General features: G+C 38.0%; 3 protein-coding genes across 7 annotated transcripts in view; 1 reads left to right on the top strand and 2 right to left on the bottom strand.

Annotated features, from left to right (window-relative positions):
- LOC306884376 (tRNA (adenine(58)-N(1))-methyltransferase catalytic subunit TRMT61A-like) overlaps positions 1-17,262 on the bottom strand; it is a 22,457-nt gene extending 5,195 nt beyond the window's left edge. Inside the window, exons 1-3 of the mRNA XM_079440175.1 lie at positions 16,783-17,262; positions 15,061-15,445; positions 9,640-9,906 (exon numbers count right to left, since the gene is read on the bottom strand). Of these exons, the coding sequence (XP_079296301.1) occupies positions 9,640-9,906; positions 15,061-15,391 (598 nt within the window). The 5' untranslated portion in view covers positions 15,392-15,445; positions 16,783-17,262. The remainder of the gene's footprint in view (positions 1-9,639; positions 9,907-15,060; positions 15,446-16,782) is intronic.
- LOC306884374 (creatine kinase, testis isozyme) lies at positions 16,286-23,891 on the top strand. Of its 4 annotated transcripts, XM_079440171.1 has the most exons (9): positions 16,311-16,405; positions 17,553-17,657; positions 18,948-19,152; positions 19,864-20,018; positions 20,189-20,321; positions 20,833-21,004; positions 21,511-21,634; positions 21,918-22,107; positions 22,231-23,891. In XM_079440171.1, the coding sequence occupies exons 3-9, from the start codon at positions 18,960-18,962 to the stop codon at positions 22,407-22,409; spliced, it is 1,146 nt and encodes a 381-aa protein (XP_079296297.1). In that variant the 5' UTR covers positions 16,311-16,405; positions 17,553-17,657; positions 18,948-18,959; the 3' UTR covers positions 22,410-23,891. The 4 variants fall into 4 exon arrangements, with proteins under 4 accessions (XP_079296296.1, XP_079296297.1, XP_079296298.1 ...); XM_079440170.1 differs by lacking the exons at positions 17,553-17,657; positions 18,948-19,152 and adding an exon at positions 19,549-19,736 and having other exon boundaries at positions 16,286-16,405; XM_079440172.1 differs by lacking the exon at positions 17,553-17,657.
- LOC306884373 (MAP/microtubule affinity-regulating kinase 3-like) overlaps positions 23,185-24,372 on the bottom strand; it is a 28,898-nt gene continuing 27,710 nt past the window's right edge. For both annotated transcript variants that reach the window (XM_079440169.1, XM_079440168.1), the window contains one exon: positions 23,185-24,372. In XM_079440169.1, coding sequence (XP_079296295.1) covers positions 24,015-24,372 — 358 coding nt within the window. In that variant the 3' untranslated portion in view covers positions 23,185-24,014.

Genomic DNA, 24,372 nt, shown 5'->3' with positions numbered 1-24,372 from the left:
CTGGCTGCTCAACACAAACAGTAAAAACAGAAATCTGCAGAGCAGATTCCAGCAACTTCTGGGGGTGCAGATTTCATGCAGGCCTGCTGAGAATAGTCAGGAAGTGATGTACATAATATGGTTCCATATTACTGGAAACATGAGTTAGCTCACGAAGACGTAAAGGGTCAGAGAGCAGTCGACAGGCTCATGTTTGCATATTCTTGCATTACTGTTAAACGGTCTCATAATAACAGGATAAATGGAGAACGTGTGGCTCCTTTGCCATCTTTCTCCACCAACACGGATGGAGGGAATTTGGACTAAAGGTGGTATTACTAACATGCACAAGAATAGCCACTGCTGATCAGAGTAAGAAGGTAAGACAGGGTGCTGTGAGGAGAGGAACATATTGAGGAAGACACCTTAATGGGTATAGTTTACTTTGTAGATCTTTTTTTAGAGTCAATCCAATCACATTCAGTTAATCCAGCATGACCCCATCCCTCGCTGTCAACATTCATTATAGAACTATAATGAATGAGAACCACTGTAGGAAAGCAATCCAACACTGGCTCAGTTTGCCTTTTCTCTGATCAAGTTCCAAGTCTCTCTTGATCCTGACAACTCTCACAGGAGATTAATCAGAGATCCACTTAAATAAATAGATTAAAACAAACAAATGGTGTCTAAACAAAATTATTATGAAACAAATAGTTTAGCCCATGGATGGCGATTGGTGTCTTTTGTGTGCTGCGGAAGAAAGGTGTAGAACAGCATAAAGGCCTTTTCCACACTGAACGCAAAAATTTGGCGTGATGGCGCTTTTGAATCGAAACAATAGATCCCTAATGGGGCTATTCACACCAGTGTTAATTTTGGCAGGCATTTTTGATTTAGTCTTAGTCTTTATCTTGAGACGAAAAAGCTTAATAGCCTTAGTCACATTTTAGTCATTTGAGTCTTTCATAGTTTTAGTCGACGAAAAGTCATTGCATTTTTGTCAAATTTTAGTCGTTACTTTTAGTCAAACTGCAGTTACCAACATTTATTTTGGTAGCTATTTTATATGTAGTATTCTAACAAAAATAGTCATCAATTCTTCTCTCTTTAGACCAAATCAATTAAGCTTAGTTATGAGAAATTTGAATCAAGGATTGAATTTGGAAAAACTGGAATAAAATGTTCATTTTTTGGTAGAAATATAAATTAAACTCATTTTTCAGATACAGTAGGTTTACTTAACAAGTATACATTTATTTAACATCTTTTGTTGGTTAACATTTATGACAGATAATTAGGAATGCTGTCCATTTAAGACGGAATGTATGCATGTAATAGCCTACTGACATACATTCAGTTTTCACCCACCTGTTTAAGCTCACTTAAACCATAACGGACTGTATTTCCGTGAGATGCTCTACATGATAGACATTTGGACTGCTGTGTGTGTATTTGAGCACTGAGAACTGATCGCGCGCTGTATGAGAACTGAAGAAGTGGAGCGCGCGCGAGCGAGAGCACTTCTATCAGCGCGTTTCCATCTATCGCACCTTCACTGACTTTAAGTTAATCGACAATGAATTGTGACTCCCGGGAAAAACGGGACGTCTGGTCACCCACTCCCTAACCCTTCGGGTGCTGAGGCCATTGTTTCAGATCGCTAGTTCGCGTTTTGGTAGCCTATCCGTCCACTGCGGCTGCCATGCAAACGCACCTTATCCAATGACAGAGACGCACATTTTGAAAGACAAGACAGTTAACTTAGCCTATAGGATGTATTTTGAATGTGCAGTAGTCCTCAAATAACATTTTAGTCCTGTCTCGTCTAGTTAACGAGACACGACATAAATTTCGTCATAGTCTTTATCATCAGATATTAGTTTTAGCTCGTCAACGTCTCGTCTTAGTCACAGAAAAAAGGTTCGTTGACGAATATTTTTCGTTGTCGTCTTCGTCAACGAAATTAACACTGATTCACACCAGGCACGATCATTCGCAGCGCATTTTTTTTGTCCTGTGTGTTGATTTTTTTTCCTGACACTCCACGATGAAATAGGCCGTCCAATCAGTGAGTTTAGGTCACGTGGTGGCACGGTTTCGAAAACCATTGTAAACAAACATCAAAGAAGAGTATTCCGGTAGAGAGAAGAGAGTGGATGCCAAGTTCTTGTTTTTGATGGTATTTGAGAACAGATTTATTCTCACGTTCTTTATACAAAATAACATTTCTATTAATTCTTCACTGAATTATGCAATCTGGAGAGCACCGTCCATTTTATTCCACGTGTGCGAAAAAGCAAAAGCCATATACGAGATACATAGGCTACATGAGAAAAAAATGCATTGCTGGTCGGTGCCACCTAACGTGCAGGCGTGAATTAGTAGAAGGCGATCAATCGTTTCGTGCTCAGTGTGAAACAGCCTTAAAGGAACACTCCACTTTTTTTGGCTAATAGGCTAATTTTACAACTCCTCTAGAGTTAAAGAGTTGAGTTTTACCGTTTTTGAATCCATTCAGCCAATCTCCTGGTCTGGCGGTAGCACTTTTAGCTTAGCATAGATCATTGAATCTTATTAGACCATTAGCATCGCACTCAAAAATGACCAAAGAGTTTTGAGTTAGAGTTTTTTTTAAATAGGAAAATTATCGAAACTCTTATTCGAGCTAATTGTCTAGTCTGATTCAATGATCTATGCTAAGCTAAGCTAAAAGTGCTACCGCCAGACCCGGAGACACGGCTGAATGGATTCAAAAATGGTAAGACTCAACTGTTTAACTCTAGGGGAGTTGTAAGATGAGCCTATTTCCAAATAAAGTGTTCCTCTAAGAGCGAGTAAATGACAGAATTATCATTTTTTTGGGTGAAAAATGTCCCTTTAAGTCCTGCTAAAATGTGTAATTCAGCAATGTTTATGAAATGAAAGCCTTTTAGCCATAATGATGTTCACAATGAAGTCGCTCATAGCTAACTGTTTAAACATCAGCTCTGTTCCAAAACCTAAAGAACTACCTTTCTGCCTACTGCCTTAACTGCCTGCTGCATATATGAATATGAAAATGATTTGAAATGCTCCACAATGAGCAACTCCAATTATGCTCCTCACAGAGAGCACATCATTCTTAAAGGGATAGATCACCCCAAAATTGTCATTAATTACTCTCCCTCATGTCGATCCAAACATGGAAGGGAACACTACTTTTGTTTTCCTAGTGCACAAAAAGTAATCTCGTAAAATTAAGCTTGAACCACTGATGTCACAAGGACTATTTTAATGATGTCCTTACTACCTTTCCGGGTCTTGAATGTGTCAGTTGCGTTGCTCTCTGTGGAAGGTCAGAAAGCTCTCGGATTTCATCAAAAATATCTTAATTTGTGTTCCATAGATGAACAAAGGTCTTATGGCTTTGGAACGACATGAGGTTGAGTAATTAATGATTAATTATTTTTTATTTTTGGTTGAACTTTAAGGCTGGAATACACAAAATTTAAAATCTGACCAAAAAACAAGGCATCATTTGATGACATTGTAAATGGTTACAGAGGAAAATGCATCATGGATTAAATGACAGGGGAGACATTACCAGATTTTCAAGTCACTCAGAACACAACACACTCAAGCAGCAACCTTCAGCTCCTTTCTAGGAGACACATGACAAATTAAAACAATGTGTTCTACAATTTGCTCAAAATATTAACATGTTTTATATGACACTCTTGTGGAAATTCATAACACTTTAGGTTTTGGTGAATTGGAAGTGAAAGGTATGATCTCAAATCACAAATCAGGCTTTTTTTTGTAATGGAACTGGAATGCATTATGGGATTGTATTGACTGGAGGACAGCAAAAATGTTTGATATTTTGAACCAATGTTACAACACATTGTTTTTATTTGTCACATTTCCTAGCAACAAGGCACATGTTTGAGTGTGTTATGTTCTGGACAGCTTGTATGTGATTCACAACTATTTACAAAGTCGGCTAGAGTACGATGCGTAGTTTTTACAAATCTGCCTAGTGTTCTAAAATCTCTCGTGTGGTGTATTCTAGTTTTTTGAATTTGGACAAAAAATGGATCTTAGATTCTTTTGGAACAGCTTTTGTGTCTGGATTGCACTGATGATGCCTTCTGCCCACGTAGGCAGCTCGCTAGGATTTGGAACAGGGGTGACGTATGAATAAACACTGTTGCTGAAGAGCACTAACAGAAGTATATTTCATGAGCGCGCGAGAGAGAGAGAGAGAGAGAGAGAGAGAGAGAGAGAGAGAGAGAGAGAGAGAGAGAAGTTTGTTGTGTCATTCCATTGACAAATAAGGCCTTTCCATGAAAACGCAGTCATAAACAGAGACATCAGGTCTCCTGGCAACCAGGCTCAACAGGTCTCCTGGCAACAGGGGCCTGGGAAAGAAAGGAGTCACGCCAACAGCTGGGATTCTGAGCACTTAAAACCAGAGAACGAGACTGACTAAAAGGCCAAAAATTAGAAGAAATAAAGAAACAGATAAGATAAAGAATCAGATCAAATCACTTTGATTGCTGCAAAAGATGTATACGATGTGAGAAGGATGCTAGCAGTCAAGGACAACTGACTTGTAGTTATCCAAAGCTTTCACAGCCAGAGCTGTGCTTAATTTTTCTGCACTGAAATCTGATAAGTAGTTCACAAGAAAGACAATTTGTCAAAACACACAGAATGAAGCCAGCAGATGTGCGTCTAAGCTTCACTGAGTTCTGCCCGTGCTCACTTAAGCCTCACTGCTTGCCCCTTTATGGTCATGACCCTGCCAGCAAAAACATCCAGCATGTGTGTATATTACCGTACAAATCAGATAGATTGAGTCTCTAAGAGGGGGTGTAGCATAGTGAGGCAACAATTCCACTTGCATGAGACAGAGAGACTCAAGATCACCACGAGATCCTCTCTGACCTTATACTCTTAGAATTAAACAATGGCATGTAATGTGTAACCCAAAAATGAAAATTCTTTCATTAATTGACAGTTAGTTTTCACGTGATGTCACACCCTTATAGGAACGCCCACCTGAAGGGCAAAACGAAGCTTTGCTCCACTGACCGCCGGTTATTTTTTATGCGGTTTGCATTAAGTAGTAATGTAGTAAAACGCTTATATTAAAAGGCGAAATTCAGTATACACCTTATTGATGCTGTATATTTTGTACAGGCAAGCAAATGAAGCCAGAATATAAACACAATGTGCAAAGTTTCACGTTAAATGGTTTCCCATAGAAATCCATTAGAAGGAAAACACTGAACCATTAAGCAGACTGCGGTCATATTCCGGCCTCATCTGCTTGCCTATGTAAACTATGCATCATTAATATAGAGCAGTGGTTCCCAATCCTGGTCCTGGAGAACCCCCAACACTGCACGTTTTTGATGTCTCTCTTATCTAACAGACACATTTGAGGTCCTGGAGTTTTTACTAATGAGTTCAATCAGGTGTGTTTGATTAGGGAGACATGTAAAATATGCAGTGTTGGGGGTTCTCCAGGACCAGGATTGGGAACCACTGATATAGAGAATATTACTGTTTTAAATATATTAAGTCACTTTAAGTGTTTTTACAATGTTTTGTCGCACTGTTTAATGATTGAAATATTGTCGTGGGTGTTTAAAGTGGATTGCAAATGGACAAAACTTGCATATTGTTCACACACCTTTGTTTTATTCTTTTGAGAGGTGATCTAAATATTTGCGGCTGTGAAACAGATGGAAAATTGACAGGCTTGTCCTGCAGTTCTATGGATGTTTTGCCCTCCAGGTCTTCAAGCCGGTCACGTGACTGAAAGCTATGAATTACTCACCCCCTTGTCGTTCCAAACCCATAAGACCTTTGCTCATCTTTGGGACACAAATAAAGATATTTATGATGAAATCCAAGAGCTTTCTAACTCTCCATAGACAGCAATGCAACTGACACTTTTAAGACCCAGAAAGGTATAAGGACATCGTTAAAATAGTCCATGTGACATCAGTCTTAATGCAATGAAGCAAGGAGAATAAAAAAAAAATGTAACGATGTCCTTATTACCTTTCTGGGCTTTGAATGTTTCAGTTGTGTTGCGGGTCTATGCATGGTCAGAAAGCTTTCAGATTTCATCAAAAATATCTTCATTTGTGTTCCGAAGATGAACGAAGGTCTTACAGGATTGGAACGACGTGAGGGTGATAATTAAACTATTTGTTTATTTTGGATCCCCAATAGGCACAACCAAGATAGTGGCTATTATTCCTGGGGTCCAACGAGTAAAAATAAAAATAAAAATACAAAGCTACATTAATCCATAACATTGTCAATTCAATAAAACATACACACCCAAAATTCATTCAAAACAAGAAACTATCCCTTTATTTATTCCATAACTGTTTTAAATGAATACTGATTTGTTTTGTTTTATTAATTAAAAATCACAGCACTCATTGCCAATAAACCCATCATTTAATTATATTTTAGCTTCAGCCTGTACCAAGACAGGAAAGTGAGAGGTGAAAAGCCAAGGGCTGTGCATTTTATGAAAATTCTTCTTTCAATATACCACAGAAGACTGCTGACCCCTTACTGGGACAGACTAGTCTGGGCCTGCCCAGTAGGGCAAAGTGGGTAGCAGTTCCCATGGAAACAGCCTCTTGCCAAGTGGTCAGGCCACTTCTGAAGAGACCAGATCTGACATGGCCACTCAATAAAACCAAATAGTTGTTCCAACAGAGAGACCAGAGACAAAACGGATGCGCACACAGAAGCGATGAATGCTGCTCAAACTGGGCAAACTCAAGCCAAAGTCTCATGATTAATTAGTAACTGGTGTGACATAATTTTGGCACAAAACCAAGATGTAATTATGGAGAATAATGGGCCTCTGTCAATGTTTCACAGAAGCTGCATCTAAAACTGAGATGAAAACCTACAGAGCATTTAGATTTAAACAAATCAATTATGAATCTCACACCAAACCTCCCATTCCCTGGAGGTTATTTAACCATTTCTTTGGCGTCAATGGCAGACAGGGAGAGTTCAGCCAAAAATGAAAACCCTCATGTTGTTCCAAACCTCTCTGAGTTTCATTCTTCTAACAAACACAAAAGAAGATATTTTGAATAGGGATGCACGATATGGTCACCATATCGGTATCGACCGATAAATGTAAATTTTCCTGTTATCGTTATCGAACCGATAAGAAAGTTTGGCCGATATATTAAAGCCGATAAATAATGCATTATTTCCTGCAGAAGCACTTCAGATGTGCATTGTTCGCCATGATGGTTTTTAATTGCTTGAAACATTATTGGAATCACTTCGAAAAGGAAAATACAGTGAGGTGCAACATGTGCAGTGCAAGTCTGTCATATTATAATGAGAACATTACTGTTAAATAATTAATAGAATCTTTGTGCGTCCGTGTTTTAGTGCGTTGTTACGGGAAGAGCGCATCCACGGAGCTACACATTAATGACTAGCACAGTTAAGTTCGCTTGTGCATTTGCAGCCTTTTGTGCAATTGTAGGTTGTAATATTGTGTTTATTTTATGCATATATATCTGATTTATCTCATAGGCCTATAGAATTCGTTTGGTTAAGTTAATAGAGCGTTAATAGATCGCTTCTGTGATCATCTTTAGCTCAGCGCATGCAGCTCAAACAGCAGTGTACAACATTATATGATTGGGACTATCATATATATATATATATATAATGAGAACATATTATTATAAAACGTTGAGAATTCTTTGGTTTAATTTGTCATATTTCAGCGTGTTGCTGCGGGAAGAACGCATCCACCACAGAAGACATTCTGGTTAGCACGTAACTTAGTTCGAGTTCACTTGTGCATTTGCGTCTTTTTGCACATACAAGTTGTAATATGTTCAGTTTATGTTGTATAAATAGCTGATTAATCTCATATACGATTTGTTTCCTTGAGTTAAATAAGCTGCCAGCAAAGCGCTTCAGTTTACCATTGTTCATTCAGCTCTTCAGTTTCAGCTTACGCAGCTCTAACAGCAACGCACAACATTGATAACAATGATTGGGACTATCGTGTATATAATATCATAATGAGAACACTATTATAATAAAACGTTGTGAATCCGTTGGTCTAATTTGTCGTGTTTCAACACATTGTTGCGGGGGGAGCGCATCCACAACAGAAGTAACACATTCTGGTTAGCACGTAACTTAGTTCGAGTTCACTTGTGCATTTGCGCCTTTTTGCACATACAAGTTGTAATATTATGTTTAGTTTATGTTGTATAAATAGCGGATTAATCTCATATATGATTTGTTTCCTTGAGTTAAATAAGCTGCCAGCAAAGCGCTTCAGATTACCATTGTTCATTCAGCTCTTCAGTTTCAGCGCACGCAGCTCTAACAGCAATGCACAACATTAATAATGATTGGGACTATCATGTATATAATATCATAATGAGAACACTATTATAATAAAACGTTGTGAATTCTAGGGCTTAATTTGTCGTGTTTAAGCGCGTTGTAGCGGGAAGAGCCAAGAGCGCGTCATCTCTTATTAGCGTGTAACTTAGTTCAAGATCACTTGCGCATTTGCGTCTTTTTGTGCATATATAAGTTATAATATTATGTTTAAGTTTAAGGGTGCAATTTAGTTTAAGGGTGCTCATTCAGCTCTTCAGCAGCGCACGCAGGTAAAACTGCATGTTGCTATTTGAAACAGTGGTATTAAGATACTTCTTTTTCAAAATCATTGATATATTAATAACCACCAACACTTTTATTTTTATCTTATTATTTTCATCAACAATATGGTTTAATTAAAATAATTTAATTGTCGGTGCGGAGGCTATTCCGTTTAATTTATTCATGGCACATGATTTTGGATTTTTATTTTTTTTTTTACTTATAACATTAAGTAAAGTTGTCCAGTGACTTGTTTGCATTATTTAAGCATTGTTTTATTTATATAAAAATTTGGATTTAGATTTATCGGCCAACATATCGGTTATAGACTTTCATTTATAAAGAATTATCGGTATCGGCCAAAATTTTCATATCGGCGCATCCCTAATTTTGAATAATGTTGATAACCAAACAGTTGATGGTAGCCACTGACTTCCATAGTATTTTTTTTCCATTCTATGGAAGTCAGTGGCTACCATCAACTGTTTGGTTATCAACATTCTTTACTTCTTCAGTCTTTTGTGCTCAATAGAAGAAAGAAACTCATACAGGTTTGTAACAACTTAAAAGGTGAGTAAATAATGACATGGCGAACTGTCCCTTTAAGGAATTTAAACACAGCAACATGGCAAATTTAAACACGGTGTCACCATGTTTTTTTCTTTTGGAAATGTCCCTTGATTCCCTATTGTATTCTTTGAAGTACCTTGGAGCACCATGTAAATACCACAGTGTTTACACTTCCACAGTACTTTTAATAAGTGTGTGCAAACTGTACATTTTTGTGCCAGTACCACTTAAGTGTCTGTGAAGTTTTGTGTTCATAAAGGTCACTGTGGTATTCAGTAGCATTTATATCTTGTTACTTGAAGACTCATTTCAGTGACTTCATCTGTGAAGAATAAGCCATGGCGACAGAGTACCACATGACATTTAGCATTAATATGGTAATGTCGCTTTAGTTATTTCACAGTTATGTGCTCTCACCTTTGCGTTTCATGGCGCTCTTGGCATGTGTGATTGCCTCCCACGGAGAGGGGATGTCTAAAAACACCGCATCGGCTATTCCTGTGATGCCAAAGCCATCCTTGCACACATCCTGGTTTCTAACAGTAACCAGGTGAGACACTTTGTGCTCCTTGAACTCCTGCATGGCCTTCTCGGCTCGCTGAGCGTGGAACTCAACTGTGTGCAGGTGGCCGGTGGGAGCGATGGTCCGCAGAATAGAGTGAGACAGGGAACCGCTGCCTGTACCTGGAAGACAGACACAAAATCTACTGTTAGAGCTGATAAAATGTAAAAACTGTAACTTGAATGCAATGTAAGTCGCTTTGGATAAAAGCATCTGCTAAATGCATAAATGTAAATGTAAATGTTATGTAATTACCATTTTTAGATGCTTACACAGAATGTAACGTTTCAGACACTCTGAATATTAATCGGAATTTGGTTGCATTTCAAATTAAAGCACCTCACTGCCATAACATTTAAAGGGATAGTTCACCCAAAAATCATTTACTCACCCTCATGTCACTCCAAATCAGTTAAACTTTTGTTATTGAAACCTGAGAGATTTCCCACTATTGAAAGTCTATTCCACCAAAACTTCAAGCTTCAGATATTTTATAAAGAGATTGTAAAATGAATCCATGTAAGTTTAAAGAGACATGATTGCCATTTAATTTAGGCTTTTATTTACATATAAATTTTGATTAACACACACATTTGAGTTTTAGTCTACCATATTTGATGTGATCAATGTTAGGTGCATTGTGCAATGTTTCAATGTGATTAATAGTCTACTTTTATTATGTTGTTTTTTTCAATAGATGGACTGAAATCTCTTAGGTTTTATTAAGGATATCTTCATTTGTGTTACGAAGATGAACAAAACGTATGGGTTTGAAATGACATAAGAGTGAGTAAATTATGGAATAATTTATTTATGAAAGAAATTTCATTTTAAGCCAATATTTCAGTTACTAGACATCTCAATGCAAGCAACTGGCATATTCCTGTGTTAATCAAAATTTTGGTCATAATATGCAAAAAAATTATTATTATTTTTTTTTTTAAATCTGTGGAAAAGGAAATTGAATGATTACGTTTACTTGCTATTGGAATATTTCTGTACTGTAACGTCTTTCAGAATAAAGGCTTAACCTTAATTAGAAAATGACATTAGAAATCACTAGAAAGTGATGTGTATGTAAATGTTGTCAAGACCCTCCTCTGCACAACTAGACAACCTTTACATACACAGGGAAATTCAGATTAACAGGAGAATCAAAATCAAAGTGATTCCACCAATATTAGGCAGAACAAGTAATTTACAGAGGAATTGACAACATCAGAGTGTCTTGCACAATGTCTCTTGATCTACATTTTACAGTTCATTGCATTGTTGTGTGCTTTTGTCAATGATATGAATGAGAATTAATGAGCTGGTTAAGCTGTTGTGTAAGAATAACACACACTGTAATAAATAGCAAAAGCAAGCATCTCCAGTATTTCAACGGGAGTAGGACAAAAACTACATGAATGCTTAGTATTCGGTACACTACCATGTATACTGGAATATTAGAATAAAAGGAAACATCTAATTAAGTGGAATGTTGACCTTAATCAGAAAATGATGTGCATATAAAAAGTGGTCGTTTAAAGTTTAATACAGCAATCACATGTGCATGAACATTGTGATGCACATGCATGTGAACATGTTCTAGAGATAATGGCCTATCTTCCTCTTCAACAACCTTTACATGCCTTTTGTTCTCATAGCAACAATAGGGTCAATGTTTGGTCTACAGCGTTGCATTCAGATAGAACAGAATGACTGACGTAAGAACGAGCAGGGGAGAACGAATACACAGAAATGATCAAAGTTTTAAAAGAAATGTCCAACAGTATCCTTGAATGGTGATAAACAAACATCAATACTGCACATATGCCAAATCTGTGGCATAGCCAGCCTCACCTGAACGCTGCTCAGATATCAATGTGTTAAACGCAGATCCAGCTCAATGAGTTTGGAAGGCACTGAGGACAGAGCAGAGTGAGCAATGTGTGTGTGTGTGTACGCTCAACAGCAGTTTAATTGATTCATTCAGAACACAAGCGGCCCAACACTTACTGAATGGGCCAAACAGCCAAAGAGTCTTGTCTCCATCAACATTTCTCTGCCCACTGCAACCTAACTAGCTAAGTTAATTTTATTTGTAATGCATTTTTCACAATAGACATTGTTTCAAAGCAGTTTACATAAATCATTATTATTTATGTAATCACTTTACGTGAGCATACTGTATGTATGCTGATAAAGTTGGATATACTTCTATATCGAGCTTTGTATAGAGAGATGTGCGATAATGCAGTTTACATTTTGCAACGATATAAACCAGGGTTTCCCAAACAGGGGTTTGTGAGATGATGAAAAGGCAATAAATAATTAAATCAAATGTAACGTGAAAACAAACAAGTAGTAGCACAATTAATCGAAATAAAACCAAACTGGATATTTTATCAAATCGAGATTATCAAATCAAAGGCTGATTTAGTATATAATCTCTTACGCTGGGTAAAGAGTGGCAATGTGTTCGTTTACATAATTGTGGAGACATATTATGCCCCTTTTTACAATATGTAATATAAGTCTCAGTTGTCCCCAGAATGTATCTGTGAAGTTTCAGCTCAAAATACTCCACAGATCCTTTATTATATCATTTTGAAAATGCCAAATTTGAGTGGAAGCAGAAACACGCTGTTTTCGCACCTGTCTCTTTAAATGTAAATGAGCTGCTGCTCCCCACCCCCTTTATCCAGAATAGAGCTGCACCATTACAGCTCGTACCTGCTAAAAAAAACATCTGTTTTGGTTATGATTACCATGTTTATCGCACTGAAATCATGCGTTTTAAACCATATTAGATTAAACTTCTGATATACAGTTTTTTGAGTGCACACATTCGAAGCACACGTACAGAAAGCGGCTGTCACATGGCACACGAGTACTAAACTTAAGTTCTCATTCACACACAAAGTTTACGTTAAAAAACACACGACTTACAAAGAGTGTCAATTATGACTGTGAAGGTAAACAGCTGGGAAATAAGTTGCATGTTTATTTTAGATCTGTGTGGCAGTAGCAATATACAGTAAATAAATCAATACATCCACTGCTCTGTTGTCTCCTCTGAGGCTGGGACTCTAAATAGTGTTCTGTGCTCGTCAGTGCAGCCAAAGACAACAGTTAGCATGTTTTGCTAAAACTTTCGCCATGGCATTAGAACTGGTAGGCTACATCGTTGTCGAAATCAAAATGACAGAGTCGTGGGCGGAAACTTACAGATTAAGGGATGGTAATATTATAACGAGATCCCTTTGCAACGTCACTAGGGGAGCGCTCGCTTTTTCAGACTCTTGCAGAAAAAGACTTACCAAAACACTGGCTTAATTTTTTTCACGTGTCCTTGGTTGGTAGATGCACCAGGGACCTGATTATAGCACTTAAAACCTTGAAGTCAGATTTTCATGATGTCACCTTTAAATTCTATGTATATAAGATTCATTTTTTCTGCCAATTACCAACATCAGAGAATTAAGAACATGCAAGTGTGTTGTTAAATAATTGTCCGTTACAGAAGCGCAAGCCAAAATTCGAAGACTTGCCAAAACACACAGACCGACAACAGGTTAAAACAGTAGTAGTGTTTGTTTTACAAGATGTAATTTGATGCAATGTTTGGGTTTCGATTGATACAACAAACTTGAAGAGTTTCTTCTTGACAAGCAAGCTAAACTGATTTAAAACTGAAGTGAAATTGAAAATATCCCTCTTACACATTTGGAAGCATGAAAACCCAAACAGAGGGCTTTGAAAATAAGTTTCAAATTGCAAGCTTTTGAAAACAATATCGTTATTGTATCTGTATAAATATAAACTATGAAAATACAAATTTGTCATACGCATGAGTACTACATGTTCAGTCTATAGACCCTTTTTCTGCCGACGTCACGATTACGTCACAGCGCTAGCTGGAGGCAAAACAAAGCGAAAACTGGTGACCCATTCAAACCAGCACAGATTCTGCTACATAAGGAGCTTAAAATATCGTCTTGTTGTGATGTTGGGTGCCAGAATCAACATAGTACAGTGCTCCAATTTGAAATTTTATCACTTACCTGCTGCCACTGCCAGACAAAAAAAAAACACGACGACAGCTGTTTAAACGCGATAAAACGAGCGGACTGGACAGAAACTACCGTCAAAAATGCTTGTGTTTGCAGCACACACTTCTTATAAGAAATGGTTCAATAATTGTCTTTTGTTGTTATGAGTGCATCTAAAGATTTCTTATGCATCTCATGACTATGTTGTGTATGAAATAATGTCTGTGCATGTGTAAAACAACAAACTGACGATTTATATGCTCGATCATTTGTAATTGTACATTGTTGTGACTAATTGTGGCTGGAATAATAATGTAACAAAAATAGTTGCCTGCTGAAATTGAAATGTATAGCATCTTCATGACTAGATATTCACGGTGAGTTTGCCTTCTTTACTATACAGGTTAGATGTGAGTCACTCAACCGGATGGAATCCGTCCAAGCTTTGAGTAAAAGCGGGTTGGCCGATCTGGTTTTGTCCATTAAAGTTAACCTTTTCAAATAAAAATCACGGTCCCGGGCGGTGCGTGACCTTACATATGCAGGTAAAATCTGATCTTCTCCAGTCATTGTTAAAAAAAACAAGCTAACACACTTCATAGCTAGCCTTAGTGAAGCGGTCAGGGGAATCTTTCTGCCTCCACCTAAGCTCCGCCCACAGAAAAACATCATTATGTTTACTAACAGAAAAAGGGTCTATAGGCGTGGTCTCAAACTCAATTCCTGGAGGACCACAGCTCTGCAGAGTTTAGCTCCAAATCACACCTGCTTGAAAGTTTGTAGTAATTTTGAAGAGCTTGATTAGTTGAATCAGGTGTGTTTGATTAGGATTGGAGCTAAACTGTGCAGAGCTGTGGCCCTCCAGGAATTGAGTTTCAGACCAATGGTCTATGTGTGTCGTGTGTAGGTGCATAGTGTTTCTTTACAGTGGCATTGCCAACTACAGGCCTGGCATGCAAAATACAGCGTTTTTAGTCGTTTTTGTGGATCTGTATAAACTGGAATTGTTTACAATAACGTTTTCATCTGTATGCAAAAAACTTTGTGTTTTTAGTATAACTGTTGTCGTCTAAATGTACCCTCAGTTGACAGAGAAAGTTCATGATCCATGTACCTGACTGCATCGTTAATAAAAGCTCAAAACTAATTCTGTAACCCTGAGTATTGAAGATCGCAAAAAAAAAAAAAAAAAAAGTCGGATAAAAATCTTTTGATGGTTGAAGAAAGACTCATTCTTACCTGACTCGCAGACGACAGAGCCTGGTTTGAGCTCCAGCATCAGTGTGATGTTGGCAATGTCTGTGGTGTAGAGGATCTGTGTTCGGTGGGGAAGGTTGACCGTCCACAGCTCTGGTGTGGGGTGAAGCACATAAACCCAACCACCCTTACTGCAGGTCACTTTGGAACCAAACCGCTGTCCAATCAGGTCGCTGGAGTGCCGGATGACCCCATAGCGGGTCTGCGTCTGCGCTCCCGACTGGACTTTAATAGGCATCATGGACTCATGACCCAGGAAGATAATGACGACATCCCCTTCTTGGATGATCTCGGCGTATTCCACAAAACTCATGAGGCACAGGGGTTCAGCTTCAATGAAGAGCACAGCCTCGGTTGATTTAACACTCTGCCATAAATGAAAACACATGAACACGTTATTCTCATAAATTGGTACACAAAACATTTACATTCATAATTAAATTCACAAATTTTACTTAATAGACCTAATTGAATATCCATACCAACCATCTCTCTCTCTCTCTCTCTCTGGTCAAACTCCAGTACTTAATGGTAACTTGATTATGAACGCAATGGCAAAGTTGAGGTGCAGTTACATTACTTTAGAAGGTCAAATTAACGTTTTCAGTCTTTTAAATCCTGATAATGTCACAATTTCTGTACTTTTAGATTGAGACAAACCAACAAATGCAAACAAACATTACAAATCCACTGTGCTGTCACTTCTTGTAGGGTTATGCCTTACTTGTCATACTCAAGAAAGCTGTTTTTAAACTTTCCATTATACAGAAGTAAAACTGAAAAAGACACTTGAAATATTTACCTTTTTATGTTGAGTTCATAAATTACACAAAAATGCTCAAACCAATGAAACGACAAAAGTCTAATATTACTATTAAAATAACTGCTACTTATATTTTAGCATTATTGAAACAAGTAGAAAATTAATGACTTTAAAAATTAAGTTTAATTTTTTATGTTGATTTATATACAGAGACACACACAAAAACCTATAAATTAAGCAATTAAACTAATTGTAAAGAATGATGACGTTGTTGACGCAAAACATGATCATCATTTTATGTATAATTTTTTATTTATTTATAGCATACTACGTATACATACCTACAAATTGACCAATAAATAAATAAATGAATACGTAAATAAATTATAATGTTATACGTCAACCACTCAAATAAGTCCAGTCAGTGTGTATTTTGATTTAAATATTTGTAAACCGTTAAGAGTCCGTTAGTAGTAACCTGTCGAGACTCAACATCGCCAGCTTTCCGTGTAACTTACCTGCAGTCCTGAGACGGTTCATAACAGTTAAACAAATGGGTCAGATGTAAGTCAACTTGTTAATAATCCATTCACTCATCTTTGTGAACATTTCTATTATTTTATGTGCATGACTCAGCAAGGTCACTGTTCTTAACGACGAGACGAACAGGAGAAATAGCAGCGCTAAATGCGTTAAAAGCAACTGCGATTATATGAGAGCACAGATATGCTTGTTTATTTAGAGATATAACGTTACATCTTTTTTTACAAGTAGCATGTTTACAGGAAATCGTTTTTGAAATATCATTCAATACAACGCAACTTAATATTTATTTTCAAAGAATAACAACACAGTACACATGCAGTGCCTGAATGGAAACGCCTCACGTGTTTTGAACACAAAACACAATGTTTAACACAAAGTAAGACGCAGAAACTCACCGTTGCTTCAGCAAGGCTGTAGTTTTATATTTAGGAAGGAGCAGAGAGACAGTACAGCACGTGTGTGCGATAGTTTGCTCGATAAACCGCATGTAAGTTACGCATCTACGGAGCGGCTCTTCACCTCATGTGGATGGACTCAAGCGCATGTGAAGGCCTTGCTCTCTATTTACAAATCCACAGCTAGTCGCAAAACTCAGTCTGTCACGGGAAAATGATGTAAGAGCGTTTTAAAGAAACAGTATCTGTTGCATAAAACATTTGCGTGCTGGTATAAATTCACTCGGACGGTGTTTTCTAGTCCCTTAACCCAAATAATAAAGCTGTATGTAATAAGAATCCTTTCAAATCAGAAATGTGCTCATAAATCATACTATAATTTAGCATTATAAATAACATTATTAAAGGCACATTTAAGCAAAAACAATCAATGCTGTGGGACAAACAGCACAGCACAGACTCGCACACATTAGGCATTATGTTTTTGTTTTGATCTAAATCTACTACACTCGTAACATATCATTTTTTACACTTTTCAAGTCAAATGCATGGGAATTACAATGACTTGATTAGGATATAAACTTAAATTAAACTTACATTTTCTTATAATTATATATTTGCACATTTTATATATACTACATATTTGTTGAGCGCAGTCAAATTATTCCAATATCAAGTTCTTTCAACGGGATGAATGGACTGCAAATAGCAGCCAATGGGAGCGTCTTTCCTGTGAGTTACTATAAAACAAGCGCTCCATCACGATCTAGTGCTGGAGAACAGACAGACGCCACAGACTTCATACTCCTACCGGAAAAATAGGGATCTTTGTCTCAGCTCAGTCTTCCTCTAGCTCTAGCACCCCACAACCCACGGTAAGGCTTCATTGAGAAGTTTTCATCTCTCAAGCGTGATCTAAATTTAAAATGTATTAAGAAAAACGGCGCTGAATGATTCTGGATAAGCTTTAAGACTTGCTTTTTAGTGCATCATTGTGTGAAGGACATTAGACGCATTGAAAGGGATCGTTCGGCTCAGTATTATAAATTTATATGTTAACAATAATCATATGTTTTGAGGTCCTATATCATGCATTTTGTGAACATTTCTAGGCTTTTTGTGAAAGAAAGCGTCCCATTTGCAGGTCATGATCAATGACAGCTCACTCGTTGAAGTGGTGCCGTCCAGTGGACGCCCAGTTTTAAATCATCGATCGTACTTTTGCGCAAAAGTTTGAGCATTTCATTGTAAGTTACAGCACAACGATGAGCAGATATTTCGTGTTGAAATAGACCTGAACCATCTGGCGAGCTTTCCCTAACTCACCCTTCAAGAAGGAATGGGAAATGTTAGGAATTTAACTTTTTTCCCCCCCGATTCCTGTCAACGATTCCGGATTCTTTTAGTAGTTTGAGTATGAAATATTTGTAGTAATAATAATAATTTCTTATTACATTTACTACCATCTTCCGTTTGTTGCCAGCTGATAACATAGTTTCAGATTTTAACAGATACAGCTAATTAAAAAAACATAATAATAATGCAATACAATTATTTCAAGGACATATTTTAAGATGCATAGATTTAAAATAAGTTTTTATATCATGAAAAGTCAGTTCTTGGTTCAATTCCAGTTGGACATAACGAAAATAATAGCTTTCGGTTCATATGTAAATTGGATTAATTCTGTCACAGCTCAGACTGATGCGTCTTTGATTCACTATAAGGAATCGACTCATAAGAATCATTCATTCGACCATCATACTTCATTGTATGTGTTTGATTCACTAAAACGAATCAGTTTATAGGAGTCATTCATCACGCTCTAGATTTAGTCATAGCGACTAAATAGGGCAATATTTTACAGCTTTTTTGTTATTTATTTATTAAAAATTTTACTATATTTGTCTATGCAGATAAAGGATTCCCTACCCTATTTTTGTGGAACCATAGCACATATTTGACCTTTTCAGTGTAACATAACACTAATCACGTGCATAAAAGTAGGTAGGCCGTCGAACTCTTTCACTGCATCCATATTTCTCCAAAAAGTCTTTTCCAGATTCATTCAAATGTCAAGATGGGAGGTAGTGATGAACCTCTTGGCTTAATTTCACATTCAGTGTAACCACTGTTATTTTCCATCCCATTCCCACCACGCTCAGGGAACAGCAGCCATGCCTTTCGGGAACAGTCACAACCAGCTGAAGACGAAGTTCTCCTCTAAGGAGGAATATCCCGACCTCAGCAAGCACAACAACTATATGGCCAAGGTCCTCACACCGGCGCTGTATGAGAAGTTGCGTACCAAACAGACACCCAGCGGGTTTACACTGGACGATGTAATCCAGACCGGGGTAGATAACCCAGGTAAAGACCCACGAAACAACTCAAAGTCCTCCAAAAGACCACTTCTCATGCAATTTTAGAACACATAGGTGCATTGCGAGCAGAAAGAAGTGTGATTAAACGGTGACCTTGCTGACTCGTTAAGTGCAGAGGGCTTCGTATAAAAACAGTTCCTGTATAGATAAGACCAATCTGCTTGTGCAAAATGCAGTGGCATGGAAAATCCAATTCTAGCTAGTGACATGAAGACTTGACCTGAAAAATATCATGAACATTCAGCTTTCTTAGTCAATTTAACAGTGTATTTGGTAAAACAAATGGCGCTTACCCATTCAGAACACAACAGAACAGGTGACATCATCCTTCGACAGGAGTGCATGGTACTTTTACACCCCATGTGTTGTTGTATTTATTTAGCAATGCTAAACTAGCCAGGTTGACCATCAAGCCGCGGCCAGCTGAGGAAGAGTATCCAGACCTCACACAGCACAACAACCATATGGCCAAGTACCTCACTCTGGACATGTACAAGCGCCTCCGTCAGCGCTGCACGCCCAATGGCTTCACCGTAGATAACGTCATTCAGACTGGAGTAGATAATCCTGGTAAAAGAACACACATAGTCTGTCAGGGCCAGGGTTAGATAGTCCTGAGATAAATCACTTGATAAATGTGTTGGCATCTGATTGCATGGCTCCTAATTTGTGTACATGGACTTGTTTCCCATCACAGGCCACCCCTTCATTATGACTGTGGGTTGTGTGGCTGGGGATGAGGAGACCTATGAGGTGTTCAAGGAGCTGCTGGACCCTGTTATTCAGGACAGACATGGAGGATACAAACCTACAGACAAGCACAAGACCGACCTCAACCCCAATAACCTCAAGGTATGAAGCAGAAAGGACAAATGATTTTGTCATTATATTTTCTTCTGTTGAACATTATCAAAGATATTTTAAAGTCAGTGGGGTCCAAAACATCATGAGACCTCTTTGATCACTAATATTTGGTACAGTGATATTGCTTATTTAAAGACTAAAACTTTCTGTTTCTGCAGGGCGGTGATGACCTGGATGTCAATTACGTGCTGAGCTCTCGCGTCAGAACAGGCAGGAGTATCCGCGGATTCTGCCTGCCGCCCCACTGCAGTCGTGGAGACAGAAGAGCTGTTGAGAAGCTCTCTGTGGAAGGTATGTCACTGCAGCGCCGCGGCAAACATTGGTTTATTTGAAACGGGATTAAATGTCTGCTGCATCCCAATTTGCAGCAGTCCTAAATAGTATTCGTAAGTAGAATTAGTGTGTCCCAAAATGTAGTATGTTGAAATGAGTTTCCCAAAGGTACCTGGATGGTCTACTGTTTCCGGTGAAAATTTGAAGTGTAGGTCAGTGTATACTGTAATGGCTGATATTGCCCACAGTCCTTTGCACTTTGGAGGAGGATTTGGTTCAGAACTACATCTGGTTATGATCCATAGATGTGGTTTTGGCATGGTAGTATACCCCAAAGTACGCCTAATCTTTGAAACTACACACTCAAAACTTGGGCCTGGTCATGTGGCTCCCTCTAGTGGTGATGAGTATCATCCACTATGACTGGACCAACAAAAATATTCCCTCCTTAGACATTTTAAGCTTTCTTAAGAAATCATTTATTGAAAAATATTGGATTTACTCACAGATTGGTTTGCTCTGTCTGTAGCTCTGGGTGCTCTGACTGGGGATCTCAAAGGAAAATATTATGCCTTGAAAAACATGACAGAGGCTGAACAGCAGCAGCTCATCGATGACCATTTCCTATTTGACAAGCCTATCTCTCCCCTGCTGCTGGCCTCAGGGATGGCTCGTGATTGGCCTGACGCCAGGGGCATCTGGTCAGTGTTCTGGATTGTCCTTAATGCACTGCGTGTGCTACTTTCATAAAGTGTTTTTATAGAGAAGGAACCTACTTCCTGTCAGTTTTTTCCAGATTCTTCAAATACAGGTAGCACCTGCATTTTGTTCTGCATATTTATTATCAGTCTTACACTACAAACATGCAGCATTAAAAAAAAGTGCTGAGAAAATTCTTAATTTTGGGGTTTTTAGTATCTGCTTTACAATAATAGAATTTGAATTGAAACTAAATTTTTGATCCTAGAATTAATTTTACAGTGTAATTATACATTTAAGTACAGAGTAATATTAATTAACGTACTTAATACAGGAATAGTTCATTTTAATTATGCATAATTTACTGTTATTATTACTGTATTAAGTATATGTAATTTGTAACAAGCTGTAAGTGTAAAAAAATCAAATAAATTAATTCTAGTTAAGTATTGCATTTCTGTGCTGGGTTTAGAAGACATTCCCTCACTCATTTTCTCCTCATCTCCAGGCACAATGATAACAAGACATTCCTCGTGTGGGTGAATGAGGAGGACCACCTGCGTGTCATCTCCATGCAGAAAGGTGGCAACATGAAGGAGGTCTTCACCCGTTTCTGCACAGGTCTCACTAAGGTATTACATCACTGTGGTCCTAAAAGCCCATTCACACCAAGAACAGTAACTATAATAGTGCCCACACGAATACACAATAACATTGTTTATTATAAGCATAATGCAGTTATGCAGCTTGAATAGCTCAAGCTCTTCAAAGTCAGAGGATTCTGATTGGCTGTCAATTTGTTTTTTTATTCATGAGCTGGAAAACTTCTGAAAGTGATTGTGAAATAGTCCACATACTGTATCAACTAGATGGCTGAGCTGCAATAAGCACTAACAGATTGTTTCTTCCTTTCAGATTGAGGAGTTGTTCAAAAACAAGGGTCACACATTCATGTGGAACGAGCATCTTGGCTATGTCCTCACCTGCCCATCCAACCTCGGCACAGGCCTGCGTGCAGGAGTGCATGTCAAACTGCCTAATCTCAGCAAATACCGCCAGTTTGAGGAGATCCTCAAGAGACTGAGGCTGCAGAAACGTGGAACAGGTAGGAACCGAACCGAACCGACTTGAGCTGCAGTAGATTTAAACAGCACAACACTGAGTGTCATGAACAGAAATATAGAGCGCAAATAGATGCCAATAAGTAAGTGGTGCCTTTGCTCATTAGGTGGTGTGGACACTGCAGCTGTGGGTGGTGTTTTTGACATCTCCAACGCTGACCGCTTGGGCTTCTCTGAGGTGGAGCTGGTGCAGATGTTAGTGGATGGAGTCAAACTGCTGATAGTGATGGAGAAACGGCTAGAGAAAGGCCAGGCCATTGAGGACCTCATGCCTGCTCAAAAGTAGACTCACTACAAAACCTTCTTCTCTCTCCACTTCCCCCCACCTTTGTTCACTGATTGACTGTTTGTTGACTTGTTCTTGGAAGACATGATTTATTTAAGGGTCCTGCTCTAGTGAGTTCTTGTTACACATACAGATGTCACAGGGCAACAGATGAATGAGAATGTCAGAGAATAAAATCTGGCTCATGTTGACCTGCTTTTTGGTCTTTCTTCCCTATTCTATAATGTTGACGGTTCCGGGATTCATATACCTTTTCAGAAATTAATTTCCATGACTTTTACAGTTATTCATGATTTAAGAATTCAAACATTTTTTTAACTATTTTATAGAGATCACACAAACTGCAATTCCTACCCAATGCAATAGTTAAATGTAAATATTAAAATGAGATGCTTTTACTCAGCAAGGAGGCATTAAATTAATCAAAAGTGATAGTAAAGACATTAATAATGTCTTTATAAATTATACAAACAAATGCTGTTCATTGATCAAAGAATCCTAAAAAATATATTGTGGCTTCCACAAGTATTAAGCAACACAACTGTATTCAGCATTGATAATAAGAAATGTTTCTTGAGAAGCAAATCAGCATATTAGATTGTTATAGTTTTGATCAAATAAATGCAGCCTTGATGAACATAAGACTTATTCCTCTTAAGCTCTTACCAGTTTCTTTGATTGTATAAAACTCTCCAACTTGTTGAGCTGCAGCTCATACAATAGGAAGAGTCAGGGAAAAAAAAACAGATGAAATGAAAAAGAGGCAATACAAATACTGAGATCATTTTGTAGCTGTATTAGATCTCTGCAATGAACACTGTGACAAGTTACAGATAGTTTAATGGAATCTGGTGAGTCTTATAAGTGAAAGATTACAAGATGCCCTCTTGGTTTCAGAGAACTCCAACAAAACAGTATGAAAATGTGTACTTGCTGCATAAAGTACATTATTTACACAAAAAATTAATTTGAGTGGGCAGAAGTGAAATAAATTATAAAACATCAAAATTTTGCTCTTAACATTCAAACAGTGAAACTGAGCTCAAATCAGGTTTACTGCAACTGCTTTCACAGACGAGCACCCTCAATACATAGAGGCGCAGAGCAAATTTTCAAAAAGCAACTCAAGATTCGGGTGAAACCCTTTACACAAGATCCGCCCAAAACACGCGATACTTAAAACCACCACAGTATAGTGCCTGTTAAAAAGCTAAAACAAAACGGAACCCCACAAATCATCCATTTCCTGAATGATCAGCCTCAACTCATCCGTCTGCAATGATGACGATGGCAATGAGTTCCTCTCTGAACATTCTCAGAGCTTCATACAATCGTAACACTGAAAGGTTCAAACCTGTTCTTTTTACAGCATTTAACGACTTGCACGATAATACGATAATTGTGTGACCGATGTCAAGAAATTACTGCTTTAAGCAATGTTAAAGTATATACATTTTTTCAAATACATGTAAGTGGTTTATTAAAAAAAAGAAAAGAAAAAAAATTCGGAAACTGCTACTTTATGATTGTACAGCTTAATTTGTTTGTCTATATTGGACTGAACCATTTCATAAATTTCTCTATGTAGTTAGATTAAAGATATATTCATAGCTTGAGTTCGCCTGCAACTTTGGAAGCAATGTTTTTAAAAGCGATGGAGTTGCCAGATATCCTCTTAAAACGGACACCATTAAGTGAGAGCCGGGGAAGTTTGCAAACCTCCATCTCCCATTGGACGAGGCTGTCGGTGCGGCTGTCCCCGTGGGCACAGAGAAGCAGAAAGCGTTCGCGCTGCTGGTGACTGCAGCTGTTGGCATCCAGAACTTTGCGGATCTCATTTATGATGTCGGCTGGCTCCATGGTGCTGGTGGTGTTCATACTCCAGGTGAAACGGAGAGAGCGGGGTTTCCCGTCTTTTCCATCTTTCCCTTCATCTTTCTGCTGATCCCCAGATACATGGCGA

Source organism: Barbus barbus, assembly GCF_936440315.1.
Source record: "Barbus barbus genome assembly, chromosome: 18".
In the NCBI taxonomy this organism is placed as follows: Eukaryota; Metazoa; Chordata; class Actinopteri; order Cypriniformes; family Cyprinidae; genus Barbus; species Barbus barbus.
The sequence above is the reverse complement of the archived record's forward strand: the minus strand, read 5'-3'. Positions and strand labels throughout refer to the sequence as shown.